The sequence below is a fragment of the Dendropsophus ebraccatus genome, chromosome 15 (assembly GCF_027789765.1).
Source record: "Dendropsophus ebraccatus isolate aDenEbr1 chromosome 15, aDenEbr1.pat, whole genome shotgun sequence".
NCBI classification, from domain to species: Eukaryota; Metazoa; Chordata; class Amphibia; order Anura; family Hylidae; genus Dendropsophus; species Dendropsophus ebraccatus.
In genome coordinates, this window is record NC_091468.1 from 66,966,460 (window position 1) to 66,982,135 (window position 15,676).

The window sequence follows — 15,676 nt, forward strand, 5'->3', positions numbered from 1 at the left end:
GGACTATATATTTTGGGCATTTTTTGTTTTTGTTTTACATGTATCCTGGTCCAGTCTACAGTATATAACAGCTATACTTACTCTATGCAGGTCCAGTCTCCTGAAGGCTGCTATATAACCTGTACAGAGTGTTAGGGCTCAGTGTGTCCATCAGTCACATGACTGCCTTCTCTGTGAGTGCAGGTGACCTGGGAAACACAGGACTTCTTGTTTTTAGACTCTTTGAAAAAAACGAGTCAGAACACAGGAATTGCCGTGTTTTCCATGATAATTAAAAAATATATAAATGATGAATGTAAATTGCAAACTTGCTTTATATCACATCTACTGCTGATTTAGAATTTGAAAGTTATAATGACAGGGACACTAACAACTCTCTGCTGTTTCCCAGGAATATTTTGTTACACTGGCAGAGATTATGTGCATTTTTGCCCTCTGTCATAGACTCCACTGTTTACACACTGCTGTTCTCTATATAAGCTCGGTGCAGTAGACGAGAGTAGAGAGTCCAGGTCAGGATCACACAGGTGAAAGATGGCGGATATTACCCAAACAAGCAAAAATGACCGAGCGGCATTGATGGAAATGATTCATTCCACTACCAGAACATCATTTGAAGACCTGCTCTTTTCTTATAAGGGGATCCTATACCCAAGTGTTCTTTGCAGCTTGGAGACGTTTCAGGCGCTGGAAGTGTTTGAGCCCAGAGAAGATGATTTATTGGTTGTGACCTATCCCAAAAATGGTGAGTGGTGGCAGAATAGAATTATAGTGATATCAGAGATTTGTTTCCAGCTAAAGAGTATTTTCTGATGATTACATGTTTATGATAATATGTTGCTCGCCTATGTGACTGAAAGGAACATAAATCATGCCACAAAGTGATCAAATCTTTCACTAAGGCGTAATACATAAAGTACTATAGTAAACAGCACAGGAAGGGGATACTGCCATACTGCTACTCCAAGCAATGTGATATACTTGAACATTTCCTCCTTGCATGCCCTTCAGAGAAAATCCAACTACATTACTTATGCATTATACCTGAAGTCAATGTTATACCTTTCAGAGTATCTATTGGATGTCTTGTTTTTAATATAATTGTTAATTATTGTGTTTGTCTGTCTTGTGTGCAGATCAAGGACTGTCGACCAGTTCTGCTGCCAGTTAGGGCAGCTGAGGTAATTAGGCAGGGACAGCAGGGAGGTTGTCAGTGCTAGGGTATCACTTGTCTCATGTCCTCAAGTCCCTAGTCCTGACAATCTCTCTATAAAGGTTGTAGCTGAATTGTTCTGTTGCAAAACAGCCATATGCCCTACTCAGAACACCATAATATAAGGGGTTCTTTTACACAGACAGATTTATCTGACAGATTATTAAAGCCAAAGCCAGGAACAGGCTATAAACCAAGAATAGGTCATAAAGGAAAGACTGAGATTTCTCCTCTTTTCAAATCTATTTCTGGCTTTGGCTTCAGTAATCTGTCAGATAAATCTGTCTGTGTAAAAGGACCCTGAGCTAATAAGAATTGCTCTGTATATTGGCAATCCTGCCCATTGTCCATGGTGAGAGATCTGGGTTGGTCATTTATACGTCTGTCTCTATACGCTGCAGCCCCCCCCAGTGTATAGTTATATAATGCCGGTTATGTGGGGATGTGGTAGAATTGATTACATGGATAATACTAGAACAACTCTCTGCTGTTTCCCTGTAATATTATGTTACACTGGCAGAGATTATAAGCATTTTTGCCCTCTGTCATAGTCTCCACACTGCTGTTCTCTATATAAGCTCGGTGCAGTAGACGAAAGTAGAGAGTCCAGGTCAGGATCACACAGGTAAAAGATGGCGGACATTACGCAAACAAGCAAAAATGACCGAGCGGCATTGATGGAAATGATTCATTCCACTACCAGAACATCGTGTGAAGACTTGCTCTTTTCTTATAAGGGGATCCTATACCCAAGTGTTGTTTGCAGCTTGGAGACGTTTCAGGCGCTGGAAGTGTTTGAGGCCAGAGAAGATGATTTATTGATTGTAACCTATCCCAAAAATGGTGAGTGTTCAGCATGAACCAATCAGGAAGTGAGAACCACAGAGCTCTGCAGGAGGACAGTGACAGAAAGCAGTGTGTATACAGTAAAAGAAGCAGTGTGTATAGCTGAGTGTGAGTGCCAGCACATTATAGCAGCAGTGTGCATAGCTGAGTGAAAGTGCAGGCACATTATAGCAGCAGTGTGCACAGCTGAGTGTAAGTGCAGGTACATAGCAGCAGTGTGTATAGTTTATTGTAAGTGCACATGATCTGCAGCAGTGTGTATAGCTGAGTGTGAGTGCAGGCACATTATAGCAGCAGTGTGTATAGCTGAGTGTAAGTGCACATTATAGCAGCAGTGTGTATAGCTGAGTGTGAGTGCAGGCACATTATAGCAGCAGTGTGTATAGCTGAGTGTAAGTGTACATTATCTGCAGCAGTGTGTATAGCTGAGTGTGAGTGCAGGCACATTATAGCAGCAGTGTGTATAGCTGAGTGTAAGTGCAGGCACATTATAGCAGCAGTGTGCACAGCTGAGTGTAAGTGCAGGCAGATAGCAGAAGTGTGTATAGCTGAGTGTGAGTGCCGGCACATTATAGCAGCAGTGTGCACAGCTGAGTGTAAGTTCAGGCACATAGCAGCAGTATGTATAGCTGAGTGTAAGTGCACATTATAGCAGGTATGGAGATAATGTGAAACACACGGGCTGACAGAGACTGCAGGGAGCAGGAAGGGATGAGCAGGACAGATGTGGGCACATACGTGCAGCGCTCTCTGTCCGGGGAGAGAGGGGTTACAGCTATGAAGAGATTACCTCCACAGTCCTGTTCCCTGATGTAAGCCCCAGCCTGAAGTGGATCTGCTATGATTTGGAAGGTGAGGGAGACTTTCTGGGACAGAGTACAGGGCTGTAGACCCCGCTATGCAGACCATGCCCCTCCCCCACTCCCCCTCCCACCCAGTAATGAAAGCTCTTAAACCAAAGCAATGCTCTTAATCCAAGTTACAATTTTGAAAAACTGATCTCTTCTTCCAAAACGCTCTTAATCCAATTTACTCTTAAACCAAGGTACCACTGTATTTTAAACATTGCTTATGCATTATAACCGAATTGATGAAAAGTCAATGTCATACCTTCCAGAACCTCCTGTTGTATCTATCGATGTTATGTTGTATGATCTTGTAATATATCTCTATTACATTTGTACCTGTATTTTTCTGTAGCAAAGTTTAGGGACCTCCTGCTTCCATTCACACAGGCTTCGGACAAAGCCACCAGTCCATGTGCATTACTACTCAGAATGTCATCCAATGGCCACTACCACACAACGTCTTTTTTTGGCCGTTTGACTGCAGTTATTTGGTTGCAAAATGACAACCGGACAAAAAACATCAGTCGGATGGCAAATAAAAGATGTTGTGTGATCGTTGCCTGTAGGCTAATAAGAAGAACTTCTGCGCTTGAGTGACTAGAAAGACTTGAGCCATCCACAGATGTCCTTTTATTTTAATATAGGTATAACAATACCTGTAGATTGTTTGCAGTCCTGACTTCCTTTCATTCTCTGTCTGTATCCAGCTATCATTTACAGTTTATGAGGTCAATGAAGTCAGTGGCGTGTAGCAGACAGTATCATTTATGGCCACTCCATAAAACATGCCGCCCCTACAAATCTTCCACCTGAGCAATAAACTAATTTTGCCTCATAGCAGAAACGGCCCAGATTACAGCCCAGGCCCGGACTGACAATCTGTCAAGCTGGGCAGTTTCCTAGTGGGCCGCCCAAGTCTGTATGTTTAAATTTAAAGTAAATTAATAAATTACTAATTAAAGTACTTAGAGACACATGCAGAGGGGCTGCTGGGTGCCGCTCCTGCTGTTACATTTTTAAAAGGAGCCTACATTTTGTTTCCATGAATATGCAGTTTCGAAGCAATTTTTTTAGGTTACAGATTCTGTTTTAAAGCGAATATACCATCAGGTGCATCGCTGTAAGATTTTTACATCAATAGATGGTGCCAATGTGGGGATGCTGTTGCTGCAGTCTTTTTTTTAACTGCAGCCTGGTTCCCGCAAACGCCACCAGTCTGTTCTGGGCCTGAAGCACTGGGGGCGGACCTGTTTGCCCCAGTGTGATGAAATCCCCTCCCACCTGTGACACATCTTTATTGATTCTAATGGAGCCGCGTCATAGATGGGAGGACAGAACGTCACACTGGGGGTGACGGGTCCGCCTTCAGTGCTGCAGGCTAGGCCAGACCAACGCCATTCGCCGAAACTGGGCCGCAGTTCAGAAAAAGGACCGCAGCAATGGCATCCCAGCGCAGGTGCCGGTCTATTGATGTAATAATCTTAAAGCGATGCACCTGATGGTATATTCGCTTAAAGAATAGAGCTATAAGAATCACAACTTCTATTAAACAGGACTATAACTTTTATATTACATTTCTAGTCTATGCGCATGCTAACAGAGTATGACCTATGAAAATACAATATGCCTGGGAAGAGTGGAAATCTTTTCTTGCACAGGTGTCCTTGACCGTATAACATGGTTAAGTATGTTATATCTCTATGTAAATTCTACAGTGAAATCTGAACAACTCGCAGTGCCACTTTTTCATGAGATGCAATTATCGGGGATTAAAGGGAATTAGAGATGGAAGGTGATAGGTAAATATTTGTTTTGGCCCATGCATCAGACTGCGAGGAGCTGGGGTGGAAGGAGGAGAAGAGAGTCAGCAGGTATGGAGGGAAGATGGAAGGAAAGAAGAGAGAACTATGCTCCATGTTTTACTATGAAATGATTGTATGATGTTGCATTCTAAGGCTATGTTTACACACCATTAACATGACAGACGTTTTTATTGGACGGCCATCATTTAACGACAAATAACAGCTGGTATTTGTAAAATTACGGGCATTCTTATAAAATAATGGCCATTATTTGCCAGTAAATGATGGATGTCCAGTAAAAATGGCTGTTGTTTCAAACGGTGTATGAACATAGTCTAAGCCTGTATTTCCATATTTGCATTTTTGTTAACACCACCACAGATTAGGGGACACTCCTATACCAGGACTGGATAACACCGCCACAGATTGGGGGACACTCCTATACCAGGACTGGGTAACACCGCCACAGATTGGGGGACACTCCTATACCAGGACTGGGTAACACCACCACAGATTGGGGGACACTCCTATACCAGGACTGGGTAACACCAAGACAGATTGGGGGACACTCCTATACCAGGACTGGGTAACACCGCCACAGATTGGGGGACACTCCTATACCAGGACTGGGTAACACCACCACAGATTGGGGGATACTCCTATACCAGGACTGGGTAACACCACCACAGATTGGGGGATACTCCTATACCAGGACTGGGTAACACCACCACAGATTGGGGGATACTCCTATACCAGGACTGGATAACACCGCCACAGATTGGGGGACACTCCTATACCAGGACTGGGTAACACCGCCACAGATTGGGGGACACTCCTATACCAGGACTGGATAACACTGCCACAGATTGGGGGACATTCCTATACTAGGACTGGGTAACACCACCACAGATTGGGGGGCACTCCTATACCAGGACTGTGTAACACCGCCATAGATTGGGGGACACTCCTATACCAGGACTGGGTAACACCGCCACAGATTGGGGGACACTCCTATACCAGGACTGGGTAACACCGCCATAGATTGGGGGACACTCGTATACCAGGACTGGGTAACACTGCCATACAGTGACTGAATAATATTTTTATGCGGTTGCTAAGTAAAATAAAAAAATACACAAAAATACAGAAATACTATCGTTATAATTGAATGCTACTATCATACAATATACAACAACAGTTCATCCGTTTTGATCCGTTTTTCCATTGAATTCCATTATTAAAAAAATGGATCAAGACGGATACGTTTTTTTAACGTACACAAAAACGTAGTCGACCTCATTTTTGTGTCTGTTGAAAAAAACAGATCTGTTTTGATTCGTTTTTTTTTATTATTATTATGGAATTCAATAAAAAACAGTTCAAAACGGATGCACACAAAAAACGGATTGCAAGAACGTAGTGTGAACCCAGCCTAGGTCATTAGAAAATACGTATCTAGCTCTGCACAGTTACAAATGTCAACTTCAGCTTATTTGCAGTAGTTTCGACATGGTGACACTGGGACGGTGTATATCAAATAGGTAAAACATAATAACTTCCATGGCGCCTTATACAGAAATATAGGACAATGACTAGAAGGAAAGAAATCTTTAAAAGATTGTTATATTTAATTTACATATTTTTTGTTTCAGGAACAAATTGGGTAATCCAGATACTGTATGAAATCGTGGCCTTAGTTCACAACAGGGAGCGGGGGCTGGACGCAACAATGATTGAATTTGGAAATCCAGAAGTACTTGCTGTGAGTACTAAAACCAATGGCTGCCATAAAGGCATGGAGCGGCATGGACTTCAAAAGCAGCCGGCTGATAAGCAGATTGCCGAGCTAACCAAGCAATTTGCTCATCTCTAACGGGAAATATAAAAGTGTGGCAGCGGCCTATAAGTATTGCGTAGATTAGTATATTTGGTGCAGTTTCTCTTCCTTATGCCGCCTCATGGTTGGTGGACACGTTCCTCAAAGCTTTGGATGCAGAAAATGATGCATGCCCTTAGTAAATCTACACCTAAAACCTGTCAAGGTAAAAATGTAACATAAAACTTATTATTTTCTTTATGCAGAGGTTTAAAGACCGTCCTTCACCGAGGATATTCTCAACACATTTGCAATTCCAAGCCATTCCAAAGTCTTTTTTTGAAAAGAAAGTCAAGGTGGGTGCGGAGAGGAGTAACTGAAATCACCTATTCGTATATTCAGGAGGTGACGTAGTTTAGCCTGCCAATCACAGTTAGAGTTTTTTTTAAAGTCCAATCGAATTTTTACTGCGTTTTTGTTCGAATATTCAAACGAAAACGAATAGCTCGAATAGCGTAGTATTCAATCGAATACTATTCGCTCATCACTAGTCAAAACCAGAAAGGAGGATTTACTGACCCGTCTCTCCTGCCTCCTGATAAGTCGCCCACTCTGTACAATGTGCGTATGAGTGATGGGTTGTTGTTGTGCACCCTTCTCCCTGACAGTGTGGGGCCGTGTCCCCGAGCTTAGAGCAATGCTCAGCATCACAGCCAGATTTCAGCATATTAGCACCTAGGCCATCGTTGTCATTATCACCTGGCACCAATGCTAAAGTACATGCCAAGTATTAAGAAACGGGAGCAAAGTTTAAATCTAAAACTGTGAAAAAATAGAAAGAGTAATGTGTGAACTGCACAAAATTATTTGCTTTTCCCATCTCCATTTTATGGTTTATTCACATTGACTTATTATATTTCCCAGCTAGTTACAAGACATAACTTTGCACCCGGAGAAGTCTAGTTCTTTTTTGGTTCCATTTCTACAAAGTTCCAAAAAAGCAAAATAAATTGGAGCATGGATCAATGCCATATTACACAGCTCAAACTCTATAACAGTGGAGGAACATGGCTGTAGAAGAAGGTGGAGCGCACTGGGCTCCCATGGCTCACTTTTAAGGCTGGCCTCTCCCTGGCACGCTGGCTTACTCAGTGGCAGAGGGCCAGGGCATTTTTTTTTCTCCCCACCCCCCTTTTCCTCTTCTGCCTCCTTGCCTCTTCTCTCCTTCTTAGATAGCTGCCTTCTATCTCGCTCTTCTTCTTCCTTTCCTTCTTCTTTGAGCACATTGGGTCGTTGGTCACTATATATCACCCGCTGTCCTTTGCCATGTCGCACTGCGGAGCCGGCCCTGACAGGCACTGTTGGTACAATTCGTGTCTCCTCTGGAGACTTTACAACCTAATGGACTTCTTGTTGATTCTTTGTTATCTATACGATGGAACATCACTTGTTTGAGATTGTACTGTCTCTTTTCTCTGTTATGCCGAAAACCTTACTATAAAAATCCAGATTAATGGTGCGTTCACACCTACAGGATCTGCAGCTGATTTTCTGCAGCAGATTTCATTTAAATAACTGAACACAGCATCAAATCTGCTGCAGATCCTGTAGGTGTGAACGCACCCTAAAAGAATATCTTTATAATATGGAGCTTTACAGAGGCATCATATTAAAGGGGAACTATCAGCAGGTTAGACGAATCTAACCTGCTAATGTGTCCCTATTGTGTAGGTAGGTATGTCTTTTACCTTCATCCTCTGCGCCATTCCGGTGCAGTTAGTAGTTTGTTCCATGGTTCGGTAAGACTGTTAGGAGCACTGCCGGCCCCATGGCACCAATTTTCCCTCAATTGGCTCCTTCTAATGATAATCCATCAAGCGGACCAGCCAGGGGCGGGTGGGATCGGTGCTACGGAGGCGGGCAGTGTCCCTAATGGGTGCCCCAGTGCTTCTAACGGTCTTACTGGATTGTGGAGCAGACAACTAACTGCACCATAACAGCACCGGGGATGAAGGTAAGAGACATACCTTCAGTGTCTCCAGTGCAATAGGGACATATCAGCATGTTAGATTTGTCTAACCTGCTGATAATTCCCCCTTAAGTCACATGGAATGACACTGTCATATAGGCTTCATGCACATGGATCTTGAAATGACTGAATGACCCATTAAAATGTATTTACTCTTGTATTTACTAATGTATTTACTATTCACCACTTGTCTGAACACTGCACATTTACCTTAACGATCCGAAGCGGCACATGTGAACTGTTTAGACAAGCAATAAATAGGAGGAATGCGTCCATCTTTTTGCCACTAAAATGGCCATTGAGCCATACTTTGCATAAAACTGTTGCATTTTAGCTCCAAAATTACAGCCTTCCAAAAAAATGGTTATGAAATCGACAAAAAATAAATAAAAAAATAGACGTTGTGGGAGCATGGCCTAAAGGAGCTATTCATTCTTTGAAAATTTTGGCCTTTTCTTAGGTTGGTGGAGGTCCATTTCTTGCCAACTTCACCAATTAGCTTGGGGATAGGGAACCTTCGGCTCTCCAGCTGTTGCAAAACTACAATTCCCATCATGCCTGGACAGCTGAAGGTGCTGTGCATATGATAGATGGTCAATGTAAGTGCATGAAGGGAAAAAACAGAGAACTGACAGAGTACCTATGGAAAATGTACATATGAAACTAACCATCATGTCCCCTTCATCATTTTCCAGTAACAGCTCTGTACTTATAGAGTTGGAGATTCCTGGCATTGTGGATCGGTCCCTTTCATTTTAATGGGAAGAAGCTTAAGTAAACTTTAATACCAGATATAGATGCATCTTAAAGTGCGCAGATGGTGCTAGATGTGAGAATTCTATGCATCACATGGGTAACGTCAGTGCAAAAAATAAAATGAAATCACTCTGCCCCACAAGAGCTTATAAAACATGCCATAACCAAATTCGACAAAAATACGATATTTCAATATTTCATTGTTGTGTCTTTCTTTACAGATGTTGCTGGTTCTTCGCAACCCGAAAGATACGGCTGTCTCATTTTATAATTTTCACAATAACCTGCCAGCTCTTCCTTCCTATGATTGCTGGGACTTGTTCTTTAAGGACTATATAGACGGAAACGGTATTTATTCTACACTTAGTAAGACCAAAAATGATAAAGCTCATGTTGCACATACAACCCAGTGGTCACGTTCTTCTTAACATAATTCCTGTGGTTAACAGCAATCTATAGAAGCCAGTGCAGACAAATGGTGGATCAGCACCTCATAGCTGTTAGTTTTCTTAAAGAAAATCTGTCACTAGGTTTGTGTTGCTTTAAATGAGGGCAGCATAAAATAGCGACAGAAATGCTGAACAGATCGGCATATTATTTGCATCATTCTGTTCAGCCGTTCTCCTAGTATGCAGGAGAATAGGATTCTTGCCACACACCCCGCTCTCCAGCTGCTAAATGACAGGTGACTGCCTGTACACAGCATGGATAGATAACTGCCAATCAGCAGCTGGTGGGCGGAGTTTTCTGCTTCTCATGAATATCCAGGACTACTGAGCTCATGTACATAATGGAGAAGACTACTTATTGTCCATGTTATTGAGGAGGAGATCTCCGGATCAGCTGCACAGAACAACGTAAGTGATACATCATTCTGTTCAGCTTCTCGCTTACTAGTTTATGCTACCCTGAGATAGGACGGCAGAAACCTAGTGACAGAGTCTCTTTAAAGGGTTGTCTCATGGTGACATACCGTATGTTGTTTCTGTGTTAGATCACACAAAACATAAATATTTTCCAATTAAAATTAAACGCCATGCCCCTGTGTGAGATCACCATTGCACACTTGCCGCCAATATGTCCAGCCCTAGTTGACAAATATGATAGTGGAAATATATTGTGGCGTCTAGAGATGAGCGAAATGAGACACCCGAACCCTGATTCATTCTGAACTTTGCAAAAAGTTTGGTTTACTACCAAAGTTCGGAGGGGCTTGGGGAGATGGCACCGTTCATGTAAGAAAAGCCAAAAAAGAAATATATTGTCACATCTGGTGTCAATCATCTTCATTAAGTTTCATTACAGATGGCGTATGTTATTTGGTCTTAAAACCCATGTCTTAGGAATAACGTAGTTTTCTATGTTTCCCGGTGCAGTGTGTTTCGGGGAGTATTTTGATTTTGTTTCGGCCTGGGAGAAACACTTTAATCAAGAGACTATGATGGCAATTACATTTGAAGAAATTAAATTAGTAAGTGATGCTTTCTCTCCCGTAAAGGACATTTCTGGTTTTAAATAAATAACACCCCTTTAAAGTCTTTATATTATCATACAACCTTTTTTGCGTTTATCATGATAATAACAATTTTAGCAAGTTCTGCAGCACTTTGCAATTCTGGGGGGGACGTCCATAGATCCTGGGCGGTATCCTCCCTCTGCACGGAGCGGTCAGCCTGAGGGATACGAGCAGATCGTACAAAGCAAAACTTATCTGATTTGCTCATCTCTAATTATGACGTTCCACCATGAAGGATATTCCAGGAAGGAGCAGAGCTGTGTCAGAACTACTATTCAAGATGATACCCACTACCCATCAGCTACATTTGCTTCAACATGACCCACGAATAGATCAGCACCGGTGCAGGGAAGCCGATGCCGCGGTCCATTTTTTGAACCGTGGCCTGATTCCCGTGTACGGCGTCGTTCTTTCCACGGATACTGGGCTGGGGCTGAAGCACTGGAGGCGAGCCGTGCCGCCCCCAGTGGGTGGAATCCCCCGCCACTCTATGACGCGGCTCCATCGATTCTAACAGAGCTAAGTCATAGAGGGGCGGGGGATTCCTCCCACTGGAACCGGGCAGCGTTCAATAAATGGACGGCTTTCCTGCACCGGCGCCGATCTATCCGTGTGTCATGTTAAAGGGATAGTACCTGATGGTACATTCGCTTTAAAACCATGTATTGCCCCCTCTAAGATCAATGACAGTTGAAGTATTTTGTGGTACTTGTGGATGAGGCCCTTTATTTTCTCAGTTGGTAAAGTCGCCCATTCTTCTTGGCAAAAAGCTTCCCGTTCCTGTAAATTCCTGGGCTGTTTTGCATGAACTGCACGCTTGAGATCTCCCCACAGTGGATCAATGATACTGAGGTCAGGAGACTGAGATGGCCACTCCAGAACCTTCACTTTGTTCTGATATCCAAGGAGTTGATAATGCCAGTCAGCAGTATTCAAACTGTGATTAACAAATGGAAAATCAGGGGCTCTGTACAAACCAAACCACAGTCAGGGAGACCAACAAAAATTTCAGCCACTACTGCAAGAAAAATTGCTTGGGATGCTAAGAAAAAAATCACAAATAACATCTGCTAAATTTTAGGACTATCTTAAAACTAGCGTTGTGGTTGTTTCAAGATGCACAATAAGGAGGCACTTGAAGAAAAATGGGCTGCATGGTCAGGTCGCCAGAAGAAAGCTAATACTGCACAAATGCCACAAAGTATCTCATTTACAATACTCCAAACAGCACAGAGACAACCTCAAAACTTCTGAAACAAGGAGATGGAACCATGAGCGTTACATTTGGAGAGATGTCACCAACGGCTATGATAAAGGAAACACCATTTATCCTGTAAAGCCTGGAGGTGGATCGCTGACGTTTTGGGGATGTGTGAGCTACAAAGGCTCAAGAAACTTAGTCAAAGTTGAATTAAAGATGAAAGCAGCCAATTGTCAGCAAATACTGAATGCAAATTTGTAAATTTGCTTATTAGCCTGGAAGCTGTGCATAAGACATACTTGGATGTTCCAGTATGACAATGATCCAAAATACAAGGCCAAGTTGACCTGTCATTGGCTACAGCAGAACAAAGTGAAGGTTCTGGAGTGACCATCTCAGTCTCCTGACCTCAATATCATTGAGCCACTCTGGGGAGGTCTCCAACATGCAGATCATGAAAAACAGCCCAAAAATTTACAGGAACTAGAGGCTTATTGCCGTATTAAGAACTGGGGTATGTAAACTTTTGATCAGGGTCATTTGGATGCTTTTGGTTGCCAAAAAAAGAGAAATTAAAAAGAGAAAACACAGTAGTTTGCCAATAAACGGCTTGACCCGACCACTAACCATGAGGGTGAAAAAGGTTTTGTGTTATTATGATTCATATTCTCTAGAAAAAAAGGACAAGAAAGCAAAAGTTCTGCTGGGCACAAATGTGTATGTTGATCCCTAACCTAGATAGAATATAGGCTCATATAAGCCAATCATTGACTACTTAAAGGCACGAAACAACATTGTAAGTTATGCTATATTTGGTTGTAAATTCTTTAGAAGAGTCACTTTATTCATAGTTCAAACATAAGAATACTTGCACACACCTAACCTGTACATCTGTGTATCCTGACCTTTTAACTAACTTTGAATCAACTCTTCTGAAGGATTTCCAATCAAACCAAACATCACACATGATCCAGATCACACTGTATATCTGATACCATGAAAAACCTGCAATTTAAAGTACATGGGATGCTCTATAAGTAAAAAAAGTCAAGACTTTTTATGACATAGACAGAAATAACTAACCGCTTCGTGGAGGGGACATGGGGAGGAAGGTACTTAACCCCTTAACGACACAGGGAGTACATTTACGCCCTTACTGCCTGGGACTTAATGCAGGAGGATGTAAATGTACTCCCTGACTCGGTCCCGGGCTATGGAGTGGGCTCACGAGCTGAGCCCGCCCCATAGCGGGTGAGGACCGGCTGCTATCTACAGCCAGACCCTCACCCCCAATGGCAGGCCACCGCGATTTCACGGCCGCCCGTTATTAACCCCTTAAATGCTGCTACCGTGCCGCGGCGCATAAGTGACCGGAGCATCTCTGGTCACTTAGCAATCGGGACCCCCGCAGAATGTCTGCGGGGGTCCCGATCGCATTTCCTGACTGCCGGAGGTCTCTTACCGTCCTCCGTGCAGTCCTCGGATCGAACATCTGATTCAGCCTGCCACAGGCAAACTCTATCAGAAGATCACAGATAACACTGATCCCTGCAATGCTATGGCATAGCAGGGATCAGTGTATGTAATCTAATGTATAAGGCTACGTTCACACAGCAAAAGGGGCAGATTACGAGAGGAAATATTTCCGCCTGAAATCAACTGACACTGAATTCCGAGCAGAATATAAGCAGAATGTAAGCAGAATCCCTGCGTATTCCGCTAGGAAAGTGTTCAGCTCGTAATCAGCTCTTGACAAATTCAGCGCGGAATACTCGAGGAATCCGCGCTGAATCCGCATGCATTCAGCGCTGAAATTCAGCGAGTATTTGGCGAGTAAACTAGACTATACCAGAATATATACTAGAATCCTCCTCCCCCTTTTTTCCCCATTTCCGCGCTGATTCAGCGCGTAATTTCCGCTTGCATTCTGCTCGTATTCCGCGCTGAAACAGAAAATCAGAGCCCCATTGGTTTGTATAGGCTTCCGATGTTCATTCTTCTGGTGGAAAGCGGATTAGTTCAGTGCGGAAATTCCACCGTGTGAACTGCAGAGCAGAATTTCCTTCAACACAATGTAAATTAGCTCTGCACCTATTTTAACGTCTGAAATTTCAGCGCTGATTCAGCGCAGAAATTCAGCTGCTTTTGCTCTGTGTGAACGAGCCCTAAAAAAGTGATAGTTCCCTAAGGGAACTATAAAAGTGAAAATATATTAATAAATAAAAGTTTTAAAAAGTGCCCAAAGCCCCCCCCCCTAATAAAAGTGTAAATCACCCCCCTTCCCATTTCATACATAAAACAACACATAGAAAGTAATAAAGTTAATTAACATATAATATACCCATAGCGTGCGTAATCGCCCGATCTATTAAAATAAAACATTATTCCCGCACAGTGAACGGCGTGAATAAAAAGTGGTAAAATTACAGAGACTGCTTTTTTTTTTAATGCCATTTTTTGTATAAAAAAATTAATAAAAATCGATCAATACATTTGATCTAGAAACAAATGTTACTAATAAAAACTAGAGATCATGGCGCAAAAGATGCCACCCCACACGACCCCGTAGGTGAAAAAAATAAAAGCGCTATAAGTCACAATACGGCCATTTTAAATATGCCTATTTGCAAAAAAAAATGTTTTACTGCTAATAAAAATAGTAAAACGTTAGAAAACCTAGTAACCATGCATATCGCTGTGTTCAGACTGACCTATAGAAAAAAGGAAAAATGCCAGTTTTACTGTTCAGTGCATTACGTAACCCCCCAAAATTTGCGGAATTGCATTCTTTGACCCAAATTCACCCCATAAATTATATTTTGGGGGTTCCGTCGTTCATTTTATGGCAGATTGAAAGATGCTATTACAAAGTACAGCTGCTCCTGAAAAAAACAAGCCCTCATGTGGCCCTGTAGGTGGAAAAATGAAAGAGTTTTGGGTCTTTGAAGGCGAGGAGGAAAAAACAAAAACGCAAAAGTGACAATTGGCCCGGTCCTTAAAGAGGACCTGTCACTCCCCGTGCCGGGGTTACAGGCTCCTGACCCCTTGTTAGATCCCCTATACATACCTCATCGCGCCGGGTCCCACTTCCTGAGCCGCTCGGATTTCAGTGCCCAGCCCGGGAGCGTGCGCTCACAGGAGAGTCAGATGCTCATAGAGAATGAATGGGGAGTCTGATGCTCCGTCATTCTCTATGGGCATCGGACTCTCCTGTCAGTACACGCGCCGGGCTTCGGGCGCTGAAATCTCAGTCACCCGACCGGCTCAGGAAACAGGATCCTGCGCGATGAGGTAAGTATAGGGGGAGTGGCACGGGGGTGACAGGTTTCCTTTAAGGCCAGTTTAGGCTCTGTCCTTAAGGGGTTAAAGGTACCCACCAGCACACTTGGGCTAATTGGGCGCCCAGAATGGCTGCATGCACCTGGCAGCTGGCTCTTGGGTGGTTTCGGGGGACCTGGGCTACGTGGGCTTCATGTGTGGTAAAATGCATTTTAATGCGACACACGAGGCAGAAGGAAAGACGTGAACTAGTCATCTGGGCTGTGACTAGTCATGGCTCTCTGTCCTGTCAGCATGATCTGCGGGACGATCAAGGAAGCCAGTTAGTGTGTAGGTGCTTGCAGCCATTCTGGGAGCCCGATCAGCATAA

The 15,676-nt window shown here is 43.1% G+C and overlaps 1 protein-coding gene across 2 annotated transcripts in view; it reads left to right on the forward strand.

Annotated features, from left to right (window-relative positions):
- Positions 1 to 415: 415 nt before the first annotated feature.
- LOC138773770 (sulfotransferase 6B1-like) overlaps positions 416 to 15,676 on the forward strand; it is a 25,190-nt gene continuing 9,929 nt past the window's right edge. Inside the window, exons 1-5 of one of the 2 annotated variants that reach the window (XM_069954144.1) lie at positions 416 to 745; positions 6,362 to 6,471; positions 6,792 to 6,881; positions 9,532 to 9,658; positions 10,687 to 10,781. In XM_069954144.1, coding sequence (XP_069810245.1) covers positions 535 to 745; positions 6,362 to 6,471; positions 6,792 to 6,881; positions 9,532 to 9,658; positions 10,687 to 10,781 — 633 coding nt within the window. In that variant the 5' untranslated portion in view covers positions 416 to 534. Of the gene's footprint in view, positions 746 to 1,828; positions 2,057 to 6,361; positions 6,472 to 6,791; positions 6,882 to 9,531; positions 9,659 to 10,686; positions 10,782 to 15,676 lie in introns of those variants that run through there. The other variant, XM_069954145.1, reaches the window with a different exon arrangement.